The 16,552-nt window shown below is 33.7% G+C and overlaps 1 protein-coding gene across 1 annotated transcript in view; it reads right to left on the reverse strand.

Moving 5' to 3' along the window:
* The window catches only part of LOC127726396 (START domain-containing protein 10-like), a 362,489-nt gene extending 354,878 nt beyond the window's left edge, over nucleotides 1-7,611 (reverse strand). Inside the window, exon 1 of the mRNA XM_052233797.1 lies at nucleotides 7,319-7,611. Within this exon, the coding sequence (XP_052089757.1) occupies nucleotides 7,319-7,474 (156 nt within the window). The 5' untranslated portion in view covers nucleotides 7,475-7,611. The remainder of the gene's footprint in view (nucleotides 1-7,318) is intronic.
* Between the last annotated feature and the right edge of the window lie 8,941 nt (nucleotides 7,612-16,552).

Here is a 16,552-nt window from a genome sequence, read left to right on the forward strand (position 1 = left end):
TCGACCATTTACAAGTTCTTAAACAGTAAGAAGGTGGGAATGGCCCCAAGGAACTCACCTTTTATTTCATTTCATTTGTTTTATTGTAACATACAAGAATATATATGGTTTCGCGGTGGGGATCTTGACCGTTTACAAGTTTTCAAAAAAAAGGAGAGTAGGGGTTACCTCAGGGCACTTCCCCTAAATTTAATTTGCTTTATTTTATTGTCCCATACAAGAATATATATAGTTTAGGGGCGGGGATCTCGACCGTTTACAAGTCTTCAAAAAGAAGGGGGTAGTGTTTACCCCCGTGGACTTCCCCTATATTTCATTTGATTTGATACATTGTCCCATACAAGAATATATACGGTTTCTGGGTGGGAACCTTGACCGTTTACAAGTTATCAAAAAAAAGGGGTGTAGGGGTTACCCCAACGGACTTCCCCTATATTTCATTTGATTAGTTTTATTGTCCCATACAAGAATATATATGGTTTAGGGGTGGGGATCTCGACCGTTTACAAGTTCTTAAACAGAAATAAGGTGGGGATGACCCCAGGGGACTTGACTTTTAATTCATTTGATTTGTTTTATTGTAACATACAAGAATATATATGGTTTCAGGGTGGGGATCTTGACTGTTTACAAGTTTTAAAAAAAAAGGGTGGGGGTTACCCCAGGGGACTTCCCCTCAATTTCAATTGATTTGTTTTATTGTCCCATACAAGAATATATATGGTTTAAGGGTGGGGATCTCAACCGTTTACAAGTTTTCAAAAAGAAGGGGTTGGGATTTACTCCCGTTGACTTATCTTTATTTCATTTGATTTGATATATTGTCCCATACAAGAATATATATGGTTTCTGTGTGGGAATCTTGACCGTTTACAAGCTATCAAAAAGAAGGGGGTGAGGTTTACCCAATGGACTTCCGCTATATAACATTTGATTTGTTTTATTGTCTCATACAAGAATATATATGGTTTAGGGGTGAGGGATCTTAACCGTTTACAAGTTCTTAAAGAGGAAAAAGGTGGGGGTGACCCCAGGGTACTCGACTTTTATTTCATTTGATTTGTTTTATTGTAATATACAAGAAGTAAAATGGTTTCAGGGTGGGGATCTTGACTGTTTACAAATTTTCAAAAAAAGGGGGTGGGAGTTACCCCAGGAGACATCCCCTAAATATCATTTTATTTGTTTTATTGTCCCAAAAAAGTATATATATGGTTTAGGGGTGGGGATCTCAACCGTTTACAAGTTTTCAAAAAGAAGGGGGGGGGGTTACCCTCATGGACTTCCCCTAAATTTAATTTGATTTGTTTTATTGTCAAATACAAGAATAAATATGGCTTAGGGGTGGGGATCTCAACCGTTTACAATTTCTCAAACAGAAGGGGGTGGGGGGTTACCACAATGGACTTCCCCTATATTTCATTTGATTTCTTTTATTGTCCCATACAAAAATATATATGGTTTAGGGGTGGGGATCTCGACCGTTTACAAGTTCTCAAACAGACACGTTAGTGGTGACCCCAGGGGACTCACCTTTTATTTCATTTGATTTGTAACATACAAGAATATATATGGTTTCAGGGTGGGGAGCTTGCACATTTACAAAATTATAAAAAAGGAGGGTAGCTGTGAACCCGAGGACTATCCCAATATTTCATTTGAATTGTTTTATTGTCGCATACAAGAATATATATGGTTTAGGAGTAGGGATCTCAACCGTTTACAAGATAAAAGCATATTATCAAATTGAAGGGGGGTAGGGGTAAGAATATATATGATTAACGGACACTTAATTATCTACAAAATGTCTAATAATGAACAGTAAGTTCCAAACTTCATTTATACAGTAATACTAGTAAATTTCAAACTGTATATATACAATCCTACAGATCTTATCAGAAAACAGAAAATTTTCAAATAAATCTGTCACTCCAATGATTATCATATGCTAAAATTTGCTAAAATATTTCCAAAATAAATCATTATCATATGCTGAAATATTTATAATATCTAATTGAACAGAACTATGGTTGTTTAACATAGTACTCTAACATAATTAATAATGTAATAATCTTCAAAATGTCTAATGATATAGCTTATAATCATTACCACTTAGGAAATAGATAATTTCCAAATAAATCTGTCACTCCAATTTTTATTCTGAGATAAGACAAATCCTAACATGATAACAACAGTAAAATATTTAAAAATTCTACCTTTGGATATTAAAAATGGCGATAACTCACAAAGGAGATATACTAAAATCTTGAAAATTAATAGAGACCTTCATTAAGTCCCAGGAAACAACATATTTAAATTTGAAAAAAATTTGTTAAAGCGTTTTAATGTTATTGTGCTGACACTGTTTGGCAGCCGCCGTAGAACCGCCCAGCCGCCCGCCGTATATCACCATTTTAATAACCGATATTTTCTTCGAAAATCCGGTTAAAAAACACTTATTTTGTTATTGTCGTAATGCATATACAAATTATTCTAGGCCATTTTTTTTTATCTGGACACGATGTATACTTATACATAAACATCTATATAGTACGCACACACATGCAAATACTATCCAAGTTGTCACGATGAAATAAAATTTATAAATTTCCGAAAAGATTGAAAAAAAAAATATTTGCATTGTCGATTGTTATGGTTTATAAATAGTTCATTTTGATTGGCTACTACAAAATTTCTTATTGGTATTTTCTCACAGTCTGCTCATGTGCAGATAGTTCGTCTACCATAATTAGGTCATAGTACAAGTTTTACTATTGGCAAATAAATAAGGTCATTGTAATTGGGACGTTTCTATTTCATTCTTAGTTACTGTTGACGTATAGTTAAATTAAGTTAATAAGTGGACAATGACATTAATGATTTTTAAGTTTTTATTGCCGGTATTCAACATATCATAATTATGTATAAAAAGAAGAAAAATACATGATTAGGTCTCATACCAATTAACTGACTAAATGCTATCAGATAAATATGATATGTCGGTTCTTTGCTGGTACTTAAGATACAGAAGAGGAAAAATAGTACAAAGTTAGTCTAGTGAATAATAAGTCACATTAATTTACTTTGTAAATGCAGTCAATCTCAAAGTTAAAGAAAATTTTATTGAGTGTTAATAACTTGGATTCATAAACATGTCGACTGAGAGATACTCGTAATCCAGTTTTGCCTTGATAACTGCTTCGTTGAAGTGCAGTGTTGATATACATGTAATAAAATGTACCGTTTGTCTCTTTCAAATAGATCTTGCCATTGACAGTCCAGCATTGTCTTGCACCTTTTTGTTTGGTAAGGCATCTATTGTGGTAGTACAGTCTGTTCCTATATTTGGTCAGGTCTTCGTTAATATAAACGTTGTTAAAATTCCTGGACGATTTGAGGTGTTTTCGACATCTCAGGATTCTAATCTTTGTGTTAGGATTTATTACCCGTACCATGATTTGTCTGGGTTTTTGCTTAGATCTCGTTTTGTTGTTATCATATGTTTGTTCCGTGTCTGTGGTGATGAATTCAGCTGATTTTTCGGAGCAATCTGCAACATCGTCTGTAGGTGTATTTGAATTAGGCGGTGATAGAGGGCCATTTCGATGAGTCATTTCGACATCTAAATCGTTAAAGTCAGGATCGATTTCTTTAAATAGCGATCGTACAATGAGGTCTGTGTTTTTGCCAGCACTTTCTGGTATTCCTGACACACGTAAAAGAGAGCGTCTACCGTACTGTTCTAGGCTGTCTACTTTCTCCATCAAATGATTTCTATCAATTTCCAATTGTTCAACTCTCCTTTTCAATGGTTTTATTTCAAAATCAACAATTTTTTGTAACATATGATTAAATTTCGATTTTGAGACAATGATAGTTTCTTCCTTCAATTTTTTGATTTCATAGAAAAAATTAATCACCGATTCACTGAATCATGCTACACTGTAGATTGCAGTTTATTTTGTTATAAAGTGCCTAGACAATGTTTTAGTAGATCTGATTCTACATTGTTGTTCTATACATGCTATACGTGTACTTCCTCTCCGACCAGGGCTGGAACCTGTACTTTTTAATTCTCACTTCTATATATCCACCAGTGACCAAATGTTGAAGATTTTTAAAAGCACTTGTGGTTTAGTGTCTGGGCTAAAACAATTGAGCAAAACTCAGTTCCTTCAGTAGGCTATAAAAGGCACTGGCCTGAAAAGAGATAGCTGATGCACGGTGGCCTGATTTATCATGTTTATGCTTTGTTCTAAGATATTCACTTACTTGAATAATACCCAATGTCGTTGTTTGGGTTTATACAACAAATCTCATAGCCCTCCACCATAGAATGGTCCTATACTTTTCTATACTCTGGATCATGGAGTACATCATACAATACTTCTGCTGTAACATCTGTATATGTGGTCTTTATCTATAAAAATATATTTAGATAAACAGATATAATATTTTTACATGCCATAATATTGTTAACCTGTGATTCATGATTCTGACAAACTGATTGAAACAGATCCATTCAAAGTTGGTAAAGAATAGCCATGTACAAAACATTAAAGGTATCAAAACTGGTATTGACTGATTTATGCTTATGTAATGTTCAGTGCTTTCCTTGGCCTAGATACAGGTATATAACCGACCTCCATTAGCTGCACTAACTGCTTCCTAAAGTCTTGTTATTATACATGGTAGAGTAGTGGCTTACAGTGCCCCTGGGTCTTGGTTTAAAACCAGGGCTTCCAAAACTGTCTTGTAGACCACTTTAATAACAAGACAGGACTTGCAGGGTATATAAGTTTGGTATTTTTTGTTATATTTTTTTTCATATGTCCGATTAAAAATAATGAAGTTTAGAAGATCTATTACATGTTTATGGCCAGATAGATTTCCTAATACAGAAACACTTTTCTGGTCTTAAAAGTGACGCAAAGTGTACAATGTAATTAGAATTTATAAAGCAGGAAATTTTGAAAGCTTTATTTTTAGTAAAAAGATTGACCATGCATGTTATGCATGTGTTGACCAATTGGAAAACAGAATGAAAACTCACGGCACATACAACATTGTCAATTTGGGGCGAGAAAACCTGTAAGACCAAAGATAAGAACCCATGGATTACACGGGAAATAAAATCACTCATAAGGCGAAAAGACCAAGCATATAAAAATAAAAAGAAATCAAACCATCCTGACGATTGTGCAAGATTTAAAGAACTGAAAAAGACAGCACAGAAAAGCCTAAGACAAGCATATTGGAAGTATATTGAAAATATCATCACCCCAGAGAAACCTGAAGAAACACATGCCCCTTCTAAAAGATTTTGGACATGCATCAAGCACAGAAAAAGTGATAAAAGTGGAGTGGCACCTCTTGGAAAAAATGGTAGCTTAGAAACAGATCCAATCAACAAAGCAAACATATTAAATGAACAATTTCAATCTGTATTTTCCACAGCAAACAACATCAGCAACAGTGAATTCTACAATCAAAATCATATGTCCAACTCACCAGAAAATTACCCTGACTGTAGAGACATCCTTATCACAATCAACGGAGTAGAAAAACAATTGAGAAACTTTAACCCACACAAAGCCGCTGGACAAGATAACATCAGACCAATGATACTCAAAGAACTTGCCAGCGAAATCGCTCCTATACTTACCATCATATTTAATGTTTCAATGGAGACAGGCAAAGTTCCAGATGACTGGCGGACAGCAACAGTCACACCAGCACACAAAAAGGGTCAAAAGTACATCCAAGCAAATTACAGACCAATATCTCTTACATGTATTTGCTGCAAGATCATCTAACATATTGTTACCAGCCACATTATGAAACCATGCAGAGGTAAACAACATCCTTTATCCACTACAACATGGATTTCAAAGTAAACGATCCTGCGAGACGCAACTCTTAGAATGCATTGATGACCTAACAAAGTACCTTGAATTGGGAAAACAGTCTGACCTACTGATACTAGACTTCTCAAAAGAAATCGACAAGGTATCCCATAGCCTACTCCTACATCAACTCAATCACTATGGAATCAAGGAAAAGACCAACAGCTGGATAGAAGCGTTCCTGACAAAAAGAAGCCAAGTAGTAGTAGTATCTGGGTGAACAGTCAGACAGAGCAAAGGTAGAATCTGGAGTTCCAAAAGGGTCAGTCCTAGGCCCTAGTCTATTTTTGTTTTACATAAATGACCTAGCGAATGACCTAAAATCAACAATTCGTCTCTTTGCTGATGACACAGTAGTCTACTTAACCATCGCCTCGGATACTGATTGCCGACACCTACAGTCAGACCTTGATAAACTGGCACTATGGGAGGAAAAGTGGAAGATGGAGTTTCACCCAGAAAAGTGTAGCGTACTGAATGTCTCCAGAAAGAAAAAGCCAATCAAATGGGACTATGTATTACATGATCATGTACTAAAACTTGAAACATCAATTAAGTACCTGGGCTGCACCATCACAAGCGAACTAGACTGGGGAGAACACATCAACAACATTACCAGCAAAGCCAGCAGAAGCCTTGGTTTCCTCCACAGAAATCTACACATCGGCTCTTAAAGCATCAAAGAGCAAGCTTACAAAACTCTAGTAAGGCCCCAACTAGAATATGCCACAACAGTATGGGACCCATATTATCAGAAACATATTGACCAAATTGAAAAAGTTCAAAGGAGGGCTGCGCGATACGTCACCAAGCGCAACAGAAACAGATCAAGTGTCACAGACATGATTAATGAATTTGGTTGGAAAAGTCTCCAAGAACGACACAGAGAGGCCAGGCTCGCAATGATGTACAAGATCGTCAACGACAAAGTAGCCATCAACAAAGACATGTACCTCCAAAGACCAACCAGAGTATCCAGACATACACAACAGCATGGATACATGGTACACACAGCAACCAAAGACTGCAGGAAATGGTTCTTCTTTGTGAACACCACCAAAGACTGGAACAAGCTTCCCCCGGAGATCGCCACAGCACAGTCATTTGAGACATTCAAATCTCAAATGACTAACCTTACAAAATAGAGATGAACATTTGTTTTTATCCTGTTTTTAACCATACAGAACCAATTTGCCAGTATATTCAGAAAGTTGAATGTGGGCAGTATATGGAAGAAGCAGAAGATGTGAGTTGTGTACCTTGTGTTAAAACAATAAAAGTTTTAGGAAAGGTACCAGTTACTGAGTTCGTGTATACTATAACTAACATTTAACATCTCAGTCAGTTCTAATATCAAATTAGCAACTTGCTGTCTTATTCATGTTTATTAATTTAGAAACATTTTCTGTTACCTTGAACATTTTAAAATCTGAAACGTCATTTATTTTTGTATGTACAGATGTGTTCCGTTTATTGTATTCTTGTTTCCATCCCTCAGTTTCAACACATAGTTCAATGAATCGTTTGAAGTCACTATCTTCTGCTACTTTAACTTCCCCGGACTGCATTTTCTTGTTTTTTTCACGAAATTGTCTATGAAGTTACAGATTAAGGCTTCTATTTTGATAACAACCACCTGTTTGTTGGTGACTTGTCACTTTTTACCGTAAATTTTAAATCCAATTACCTGGTAGCCATCTCCTAATTATTTACCCCACCAAAGATCAAGCTAAGTATGGCATTGTCTGTGTAAATAAACCAGAAGTCGTAAAATAGGAAGCCTGTAACTAATTCGTCCTCTTTTTTTCGACACAATTTTATTTTTGTGTCATAGACAATAGTATGCGGGACTATGCGTGTACCAAGTCAGAAATATGACAGTTGTTATCCATTCGTTTGATATGTTTGAGATTTTGATTTTGCCATTTGATTAGGGACTTTCCGTTTTGAATTTTCCTCACAATGTATGTTTTGAATCCATGTTTAAACATAGATATCTATTATATCTATGGTTTAAATAATGCATATCTGTTTATAACAAAAGTTTCCAAACCTGAGAAGCATTTGTTTAGAATCTTTTTATATGGATCATGAAGAATATGGCAGTGTAATCAGTTGGTTGATTGTGGCCATTATCTGGCGGAAAAAGAGAAGAAGAAGAATATAAACTTGGACCGAAAACAAGTCGGACCAAGACAACTCGGACCAATTTACAGACAACTCGGACCAGCTTTAAAGACAACTCGGGCCACTTTTAAGACAACTCAGGCCAGTTTGAAAGACAATTTGGACCACTTGTGAAAGAACACAGACAAGTTTGAAAGACTACTCGTATCTGCTCATGCGACTGTTTTTTTTTAATAAATGTATTTTATCTAATATAAAGTCAATTATCATTAAATTACTCAGAATTAAATATGACGAAATTTGGTTCAATCAATTAAATAATAACAAACTTGGCATGGTCCAAGGAAATAAATTACGAACTTATAGACTACTTAAAAATAATATTGGTAATATTTACTTTTAAACAATTGTAAAACAATAAATGAGTTAACCAAATTTAGAATCAGTGTCCATGAACTTGAAATAGAAAAGGGAAGACACAAAGGAATACCCCAGACAAAATATTTTGTAAATTATGTAATAATGACATTGTTGAGGATGAAATCATTTTCTTTTTCAATGTCCATTACTTAAAACTGAAAGGTCCAGTTTCATTTTAGATTTATATAAATAATGATAAAAAGGATCGAACGAATCATTAAATGATATTAGACATCGATTAGAGCAGACTTTGATCGATCGGAAGTTGTTTTGGTAATACATGACGTAACAATGTACGTTGATTAGAGGGTAAAAATATTGGACACTTATTAAAGAATGTGACGTCACATTGGAAGTCGATTTGAGGAACGGACGTCGATTAGATATCGGACGTCGATCTCAGTCTAACATATGTATTTGTAAAACTGACATTTAGAGGACCCCTAAAAAAGACACACGCTGTTTGAACTTAGCTATAAAACATTTTCATTCAAAACATTTAGTGTCAACCTAGGTTGGTTCCCTCCGTAAAATATTCAGTATCCTTCGAAAATATACAAGTATTATCAAGTATTGTCAAGCTTGTCAAATAACGGCCGGGTACCAGTCTAGTGTCAACCATACATTACTGAAGCCATCATAACATAAAAAATCTCTTATTTTGCATTACCAAATTACAACTATTTTTACTTTTTACATAGATAGCCTGTTGCTTTTCTGCATACAGTTTTCATAACAGTTTTTCAGAATACAATTGCCAGTTTTCAACAATTTACACCAATATTTCATCATTACAAAATACCTCTGTACATACAATATAACTCTACATTGTTCAAAATACACCATGTTATTTGTAGAATTTTTTTTACTTTCAAAATTCTCTTCGAAAATATAAGTGACAAACTTCAATGTCAATTGCTTTATGATATCCCGTACTTCTCTACCATAGTTCACTATGCCTGATTATATGCTTGATTTGACAGCATTTTCTGAGTTTTAGTAAAAAATACCATTGTAATTAAACACCATACCAAAATATAAAAAATCATCACATAGCTCAATAAACTCTCCATTAACGAACTATTTTTCATCAGGTTTGATGACATCTCTGTTTCTATATACAACAATCTTAGTTTTTTGCATACTTGTTTTGATTTTAATCAAATTATTCCCTTCAGAACATATATGAACAACATCTATCATTTTTTAACATCAATTATACTTTCGTTGACATACATGAACCAGGTCATACATGATAGCAAATAAAAAGGTGATAAGGATTATCCTTGCATTAGACCAAGGAAGTCATGTCAATATAATACTTCCATGATTATACCAATTAACCGTATATCAAAAAAAAAAAAAAAGTCAAAACAGTTTCCCAGTTATACCACATTTAGCTAATTGCAGCCATAACACTACCAAAAGTCTTTTAATATTCAATAAAGCAAGCTTTTTTAGTTTCGCAACGATTTTGGTATGATGGAATGCATAGCACAGATTGCATCATGAGTTCTATGGCCAGGTCTAAGTCCGAACTTAGTCGTAGATAATACAGTGTTCCTCGCTCCATTTCAACAGTCTGGTATTGATAGTAGCTGTAAAAAGTTTTCCTATATATAGCTTGGTAATTTCTAGGATCATTAACGGGACTCTTTTGAATAACAGCACTATTGTACTTTTCACCAAGAGCTCTGGAAAAAATCCAGTGCCTAAAATTAATTTGAAAAGTTTACACAATAAAGGAGCAATACTGGCTTGCTTTCAATACTTTATTCGTTATTAGTTCTTCAACTGTATTTTACAATCGTATGTTATTCATGGTTTGTCTCGTTTACAGTTCTGATCTGCACTTTTGTTAACAGCTATAATAGTGCAATTATCACAGCGTATCGTTCTTTTAACTTCTATGTTTGTACTTTTCTATTCTAAAATATTAGGCAAAATAATATCATTTCATTCACAACTTCAAGCTCAAAAACCAGCTGGATCAAACCAAAGATTTGAAAAATTGTCATTTAAAATAACAAACAAAAAACAAAAAACACTTAACACACTCTGATTTAAACAAAACATTCTCTGAGACTGATATCATGAAGAAGGCTGTTTTTTTATGGACAACATTTTTGACATTTGTAGGACTTGTTTTTCAACGAACAATCGGCATTCCTATGTGAACCAACTGTGCTCCTATTCATGCTCATTTGTTCCTTTATTCATAGGTGGCAGACCTTATAGAGAATTTTTCGGGAAAAATTACAAGAAGCTGTAGTGTCCTTAAACCTAATTTTCCGCTATCATGAGGTTGTCCTCTCAGAAAATGTTTTAAAGTTTGGTGACTATGTTGAAAGCATCTATCCCATACAACTTGAAATATTGGATACAACAGATGCAGTTAAGGCCGACTCATAGCTTGGATTACATCTATACATTGACAACAAATGTCGGTTGAGAACAAAACTTTACGACAAAGGATGAATTCAGCTTTCCAATAATGAACTTTCCGTTTCTATGTAGAAACATTTCAGGAGTGCCTTCGAATTGAGTATATATCTCCTAGTTCAAAAGGTGATCCAAAGCTCGTGTCTTCTATCGTGATTTCCTAGAAAGAGGGTGCTACTTACAAGGAACCAAGTGTTCCAGGTGGTAAAGTTTAAGTCATCCCTTGGAAAGTTGTACGGATAATGTATTATAACCGAAAGAGACTCATCATCGAATTTGTACTTACCATGAACAACATGACGGGTGCCTTCACTAGTTGAGCAGGAACTGCTTAACCTTCTGGGACACCTGATATCATCTTTGTTTTTTTAAAATGGGTTCGTGTTGATCTAGCTTTCGTCTTTAATGTTATACTCTGTGCTTGTTACCCTTCAGGGTCATCTGAGATCACCCTCAGTTTTTAGTTGAGTTCGCGTTGTTCAGTGTATAATTTTACGTATAATTTTACGTAGTGTTTTTTTAACGTGTTTGTCTTTTCTTCATCTTTCGTGTTTGGCCATGACGTTGTTGGTTTCTCTCGACTTATGGGTTTTAAATGCCTCTTTGGTAGATTCCGTCTCTTTGTTAGTAAGTAGCATCAAGGAGTAAAACCAAAGATTGATTGGCTAAGAGACCGAATAATTAATCCTAGGAGAATTACATGTTTTCTTGCGTACTATTACCTTTTGAACTAGCATGTTTAAATTAGAAAAAAGCGTGACGGTCTAGCACAAAGTATGGTTTAAAGTAAACCATCCTGATAGTGACAAATTCAAAACAATTTTGAATCATGCCTTAATTTTGCAAAACAAAATCTTTTTCAAAGCTACGTAGATTTTCTCTTGAAAGTTGTGGTACATCTAATAGTGGGCCATCTTTTTCTTTTTTTTTTGCCATTAATACTGCAATAGCTTTGTATTTATATACAATATTAGACCATTGTGTTGTTTATATAATCTTTTCTTCAAGTTATGAATTTAGGATTGAGAAACAAGTATATATATGTTAGACTCATATCAACGTCCAGTCTCTAATTAACGTCCGTTCCTCAAATCGACGTCCAATTTAAAGTCAAGATCTCAAATCAGTGTCCAATAATTTTACCCTCTAATCGACGTCCAATGTGACTTCATTTATTTCCAAAAACTACTTCCGATCGATTGGAGTCACCATCTATCGATTTCATATATATCATTTAATTATTTTTTCTGAGTTTGATCTTTTTTATATTATCTTTATCGTTTAGTCTTTGTGTAAATCTACTTAAAGAAACTAATTATTTTAATATATAATTATTTACTTAACAAATCATAAAGACTTAGTTGACGTATATAAGAAGGAACAACAAAGTAGGCAGCATCCCGTCAAAAATAATCAACTAAATAAACATAAAAGGACAAGCTTTAGTAAATGACAAACGATAATTATATTACATGTACATGCATATTAATATATTGGTCCAAGTAATTCACTCGATCTAAATTGTCTTATTCCTTTCATATTTATATAAATAATTGACACGTAGATATAAGACAATGAGACAGCAACCAAAATATAACGATAAAATAAAGACATCTGGGGACATTATACAGTCTAAAACAATAGACAGAATAAAGAATTATAGTCAATTGTTAGAAAGTATTATTATTTGGACTTTGTAAGATCTATTTTATCAACTTCTGAGTTTGAGGTTCAACCAACCAATTGTTTTCGGAAAACGCTTTTATCAATTCAGGAATATGACAAATGTTTTCTTTAAATAAGTTGTGACGTCATTCCGACAAGTCCTTGAAAAGGACGTCGATTATCATAATTATAGAAGCCAAATATTGGACGTCGATTTGAGAACGACAAAAAGACATATACTAGAGAATCATATAATTGGACGTTGATTTGGAATCTTATTTCATTATGACGTCAGATTTAAACGTCGATTTGAGGAACGGACGTCGATCTGAGTCTAACATATATATATATATATATATATATATATATATATATATATATATAAAGCAATTGGTAATACAGACACCGAAATATTCCAAGACAAAGAAAATGATAGATCGACTGAAGTGCAATGAAGTGTACCTTTAGCGTGAGTAGGTGAGTCCTTATATCCTGGTTTTGTGATTTTTTTTTATATATGTGAGTGATCCAAATCAATTAAACCTTTATATTTGCTCCAAAAAAAATCACTAATGGTCATATGTTTCTTTTAATTGTGAAGATACTGTCCATTTCATGACTTGATTAAAATCAAATATGATTCATCACATATTTTTTTTAAACAATTTTCCCCCTTTTTTTTTTTTTTTTTTTTTTTTTTATCTTTTTAGGGTTTTAAGAGAACTTCTCAGAAGAAAGATATTTAGTAATGGGCAGCAAGTCTGAAGAATAGCAGCATAAGTGACAAAAATTCAATATTATAGACATTTGGAAATATTTGCATCTCAAATCAATATTATTCAAGTGTTGTACATAAGGGACTATATGTTTAAGTTATTAGGCAAATTATCTTTATGAATTGTCACGTTTGCAGAAAGATTTATCCACCATTTTTTAAATTCAAATTTGTTCATGTTAATATTTGAAACAAGAATATATTGTACATCATACTTAATGGCTTTCATTTTATTTCGAAGTGCAGTGAAATTATTACGGAGCAAGTCACCGTTGTGTTAGCTAATTCGTTGTGTGTATGCCAAAAGAAGTATAATTGTTAAAAGATCGACATTTAACTTCAGCCTTGAAAAATTCAAATACATTTGACCTTTACAGAATACTCTGAATTGATCATTCATAAAGAGTGCATTGAAAAATTGCTCTGTACAGTGGAAATTAATATAATCAGTTTAAGGCCATTTGAATGTTACATGAGGTCTTTGAAAAATATATTATTAGATAAACATCGAACTAAAATATAATAAAAGACTAAAAATAAACAATTCTAATAACGTGGTTAGTGCTTACAAGATATCGCGCAGAACAACAACTGCAACTGAACCACTCATGGCCAATAAAAATAATAAATTCATATTAATATTTCATGTTAAGGACTTATCGACAGTATACACTTGTAAACACGAAGACTTGTAAATCCTTATTATTTCTAAGTCGCATAATAACAATGTCTTATTTTTTACCATTTTTTTATTTAAAATTACCATTGTCTTGTAACAATGCATGTATGAACTGTAGTTTGAACCAAAAATATCAATTACAAATTACCAAAAAAGAAAAAAATTCAAAGAGCTATCATTTACAACAATGAACAGTATGTTATGAAACAAGATGAAGTTATTCAATAGCAAAATGTACAACAAAACATTAGCTATTCATTTGCAAATAAGAATTTTCATTTACTTATATAGTTACGTATATTATTTTACTAAACAATTATTTTAAAAAATAAAGTTCAGTAAAGTAAAAGTCAGATCTTACAATCATAGAAACACAGTATATACAATCTTATGATAACCCTGATATAAGTTATTAAAAGGTCCGGTTTATATAGTTAACAAAAACACCAGTTACAAATATATATTTGACATAAAAGAGAGGCGAAAAATATCAGAGGGACATTCGAAAATAAACTTACAACGCCATGGCTAAAAAAAAAAGACAAACAGACATCTTTGCGAGCGATTTATGTTCGAGACTGCCGCGGATAGAACAATAACGCCAATATAAATCGTCGCGAACTTGTAAAACTTGGATCTTTACTCATTCAAATACACCAAGTAAATTTGAAAATTGCGAAATTAAACAGCCGCGAAGTGGTCTAAAAAGGACTTATAAATGAAATAAAGCATCCGCGAAATGAAGATGGTTTACAGTATCGAAAACAAAAGACTGAGCAACACGAACCCCACCACAAACTGGGGGTGATCTCATGTGCTCTGGAAGGGTAAGCAGATCCTGCTTCACACGAGGCACCCGTCGTGTTGCTCATGTTAATACAAACCCGGTAATAAGTCTAATTCGGTAGGGCACATTCAAGAAAAAGTGACGGGATTGACATTAGGAACATACCCGCTATCATCTGCGAAACGGATATTCCATAACGGTCAATCAACTCGTGATGGCGTCCGTAAAATATACGACGGGATGATTTCAACTTCACCACTTGAAACTCTTGGTTAAATTGCTTCCTTGTGAGCAGTAACCCTCTATCAAGGAAACTATGACAGGAAATACAAGCCCTGGAATATCGTATCAACTGGGTGATATATACACTGTAAACAAGCGCTGCTGGAATGATGCTACATAGAAATGGAAAGTTCATAATTGGAAAGCTGAAATCATCTCTTTTGTCGTAAAGTTGTATTTTCAACCGACCCTCATTGTCAATTTCTAGATGTAAGTCAAGATATGAGGCAGACTTAACTGTATCTGTTGTATCCTTTATCTCAAGTTCGATGGGATAGATGGGATAGATGCGTTCAACATAGTCACCAAATTTTGAATTATTTAGTGAGAGAACATCATATATGTAGCGGAAAGTAAAATTGAAGAATACTGCTAAATTCTTTTGTTTTCTTCCTAAGAAGTTCCTGTATGAAGTCAGCCTCATATGAATAAAGGAACTAGTCGGCAAGATAGGCACAGAGAATGCAGATTGTTTGTTGAAAAACACGTCCTTCATTTTATGTTGTCAATCAAGAAATCAAGCATCTTGATAATGTCAGTTTCAGAAAATGTTTTGTTTGAATCAGAGTGATATTTTCAAAGTAGGATTTATTATTCCCCAATACAAGATACTTGTATCTTCGTTGGCAATTCTTTTTTATGAAACAAAGCAGGACCAACTCTTTCAATTTGTCTTTTAGTTTGGAATGGGGAATACATGTGTAAAGTAAAGAAAATATAATATTGCAAGATGAAAGCGTCTTAGATTGTATGTACTGTAAGAGATCTTTGGAATTTTTTATTATCCACATCTGATTCACGCCACCACTAGAATATGTAGTTTCACAATAACTTTGAAGCCCGGCTTTGATTGCTGATAAAATTGATATTAATGATTTAGACAGAGGTTTCTTCGTGGAGCACTTGGAAGACCCAGCAATATACCATTGTTTAAAAGGACACTTATGTAGTTTAAGTATCCAATACAGTGATGGAAAATCCAGTTCTTCAGCTTTGGTTGAAATTCCAAAGGAACATAGAACATACCTATGATTATCCAGGATTTCCTCCTTAGTAAGTGTCGTGGGGGTATATGTTGAGTTTCATTTATCAAACAGTTTATGTAATGTGATTTACACACAAAAACGATGTTGTTTGGGGCTTTATCTGCGGGGACAACAAAATGTCACTGAGGTAGGGCATAAATCACTCAAAATGCCTTGATATCAAAGTAAGAAAACCTGGCCATGGCTATATAGGTTATAACCAAGGATTTGGTGAATATAGCTTCATAGTATACCCAAAATAAGAAAATATTAGAACTTACTACGCATGACAAGCGTTTCTAAAGTAGACCAATCTAGATATGGTCTTAAAATGATCAAATTGACTTTTTTTGTTTTAAAAAAAGGCAAAACGGTCACATTTTGACTTCACTTTCTTACTCCTTTCGTTTGTATTGAATTGGAATCATGAGACTGAAAATGCTA

Source organism: Mytilus californianus, unplaced genomic scaffold (genome assembly GCF_021869535.1).
Source record: "Mytilus californianus isolate M0D057914Y unplaced genomic scaffold, xbMytCali1.0.p SCAF_17, whole genome shotgun sequence".
Taxonomy (NCBI): domain Eukaryota; kingdom Metazoa; phylum Mollusca; class Bivalvia; order Mytilida; family Mytilidae; genus Mytilus; species Mytilus californianus.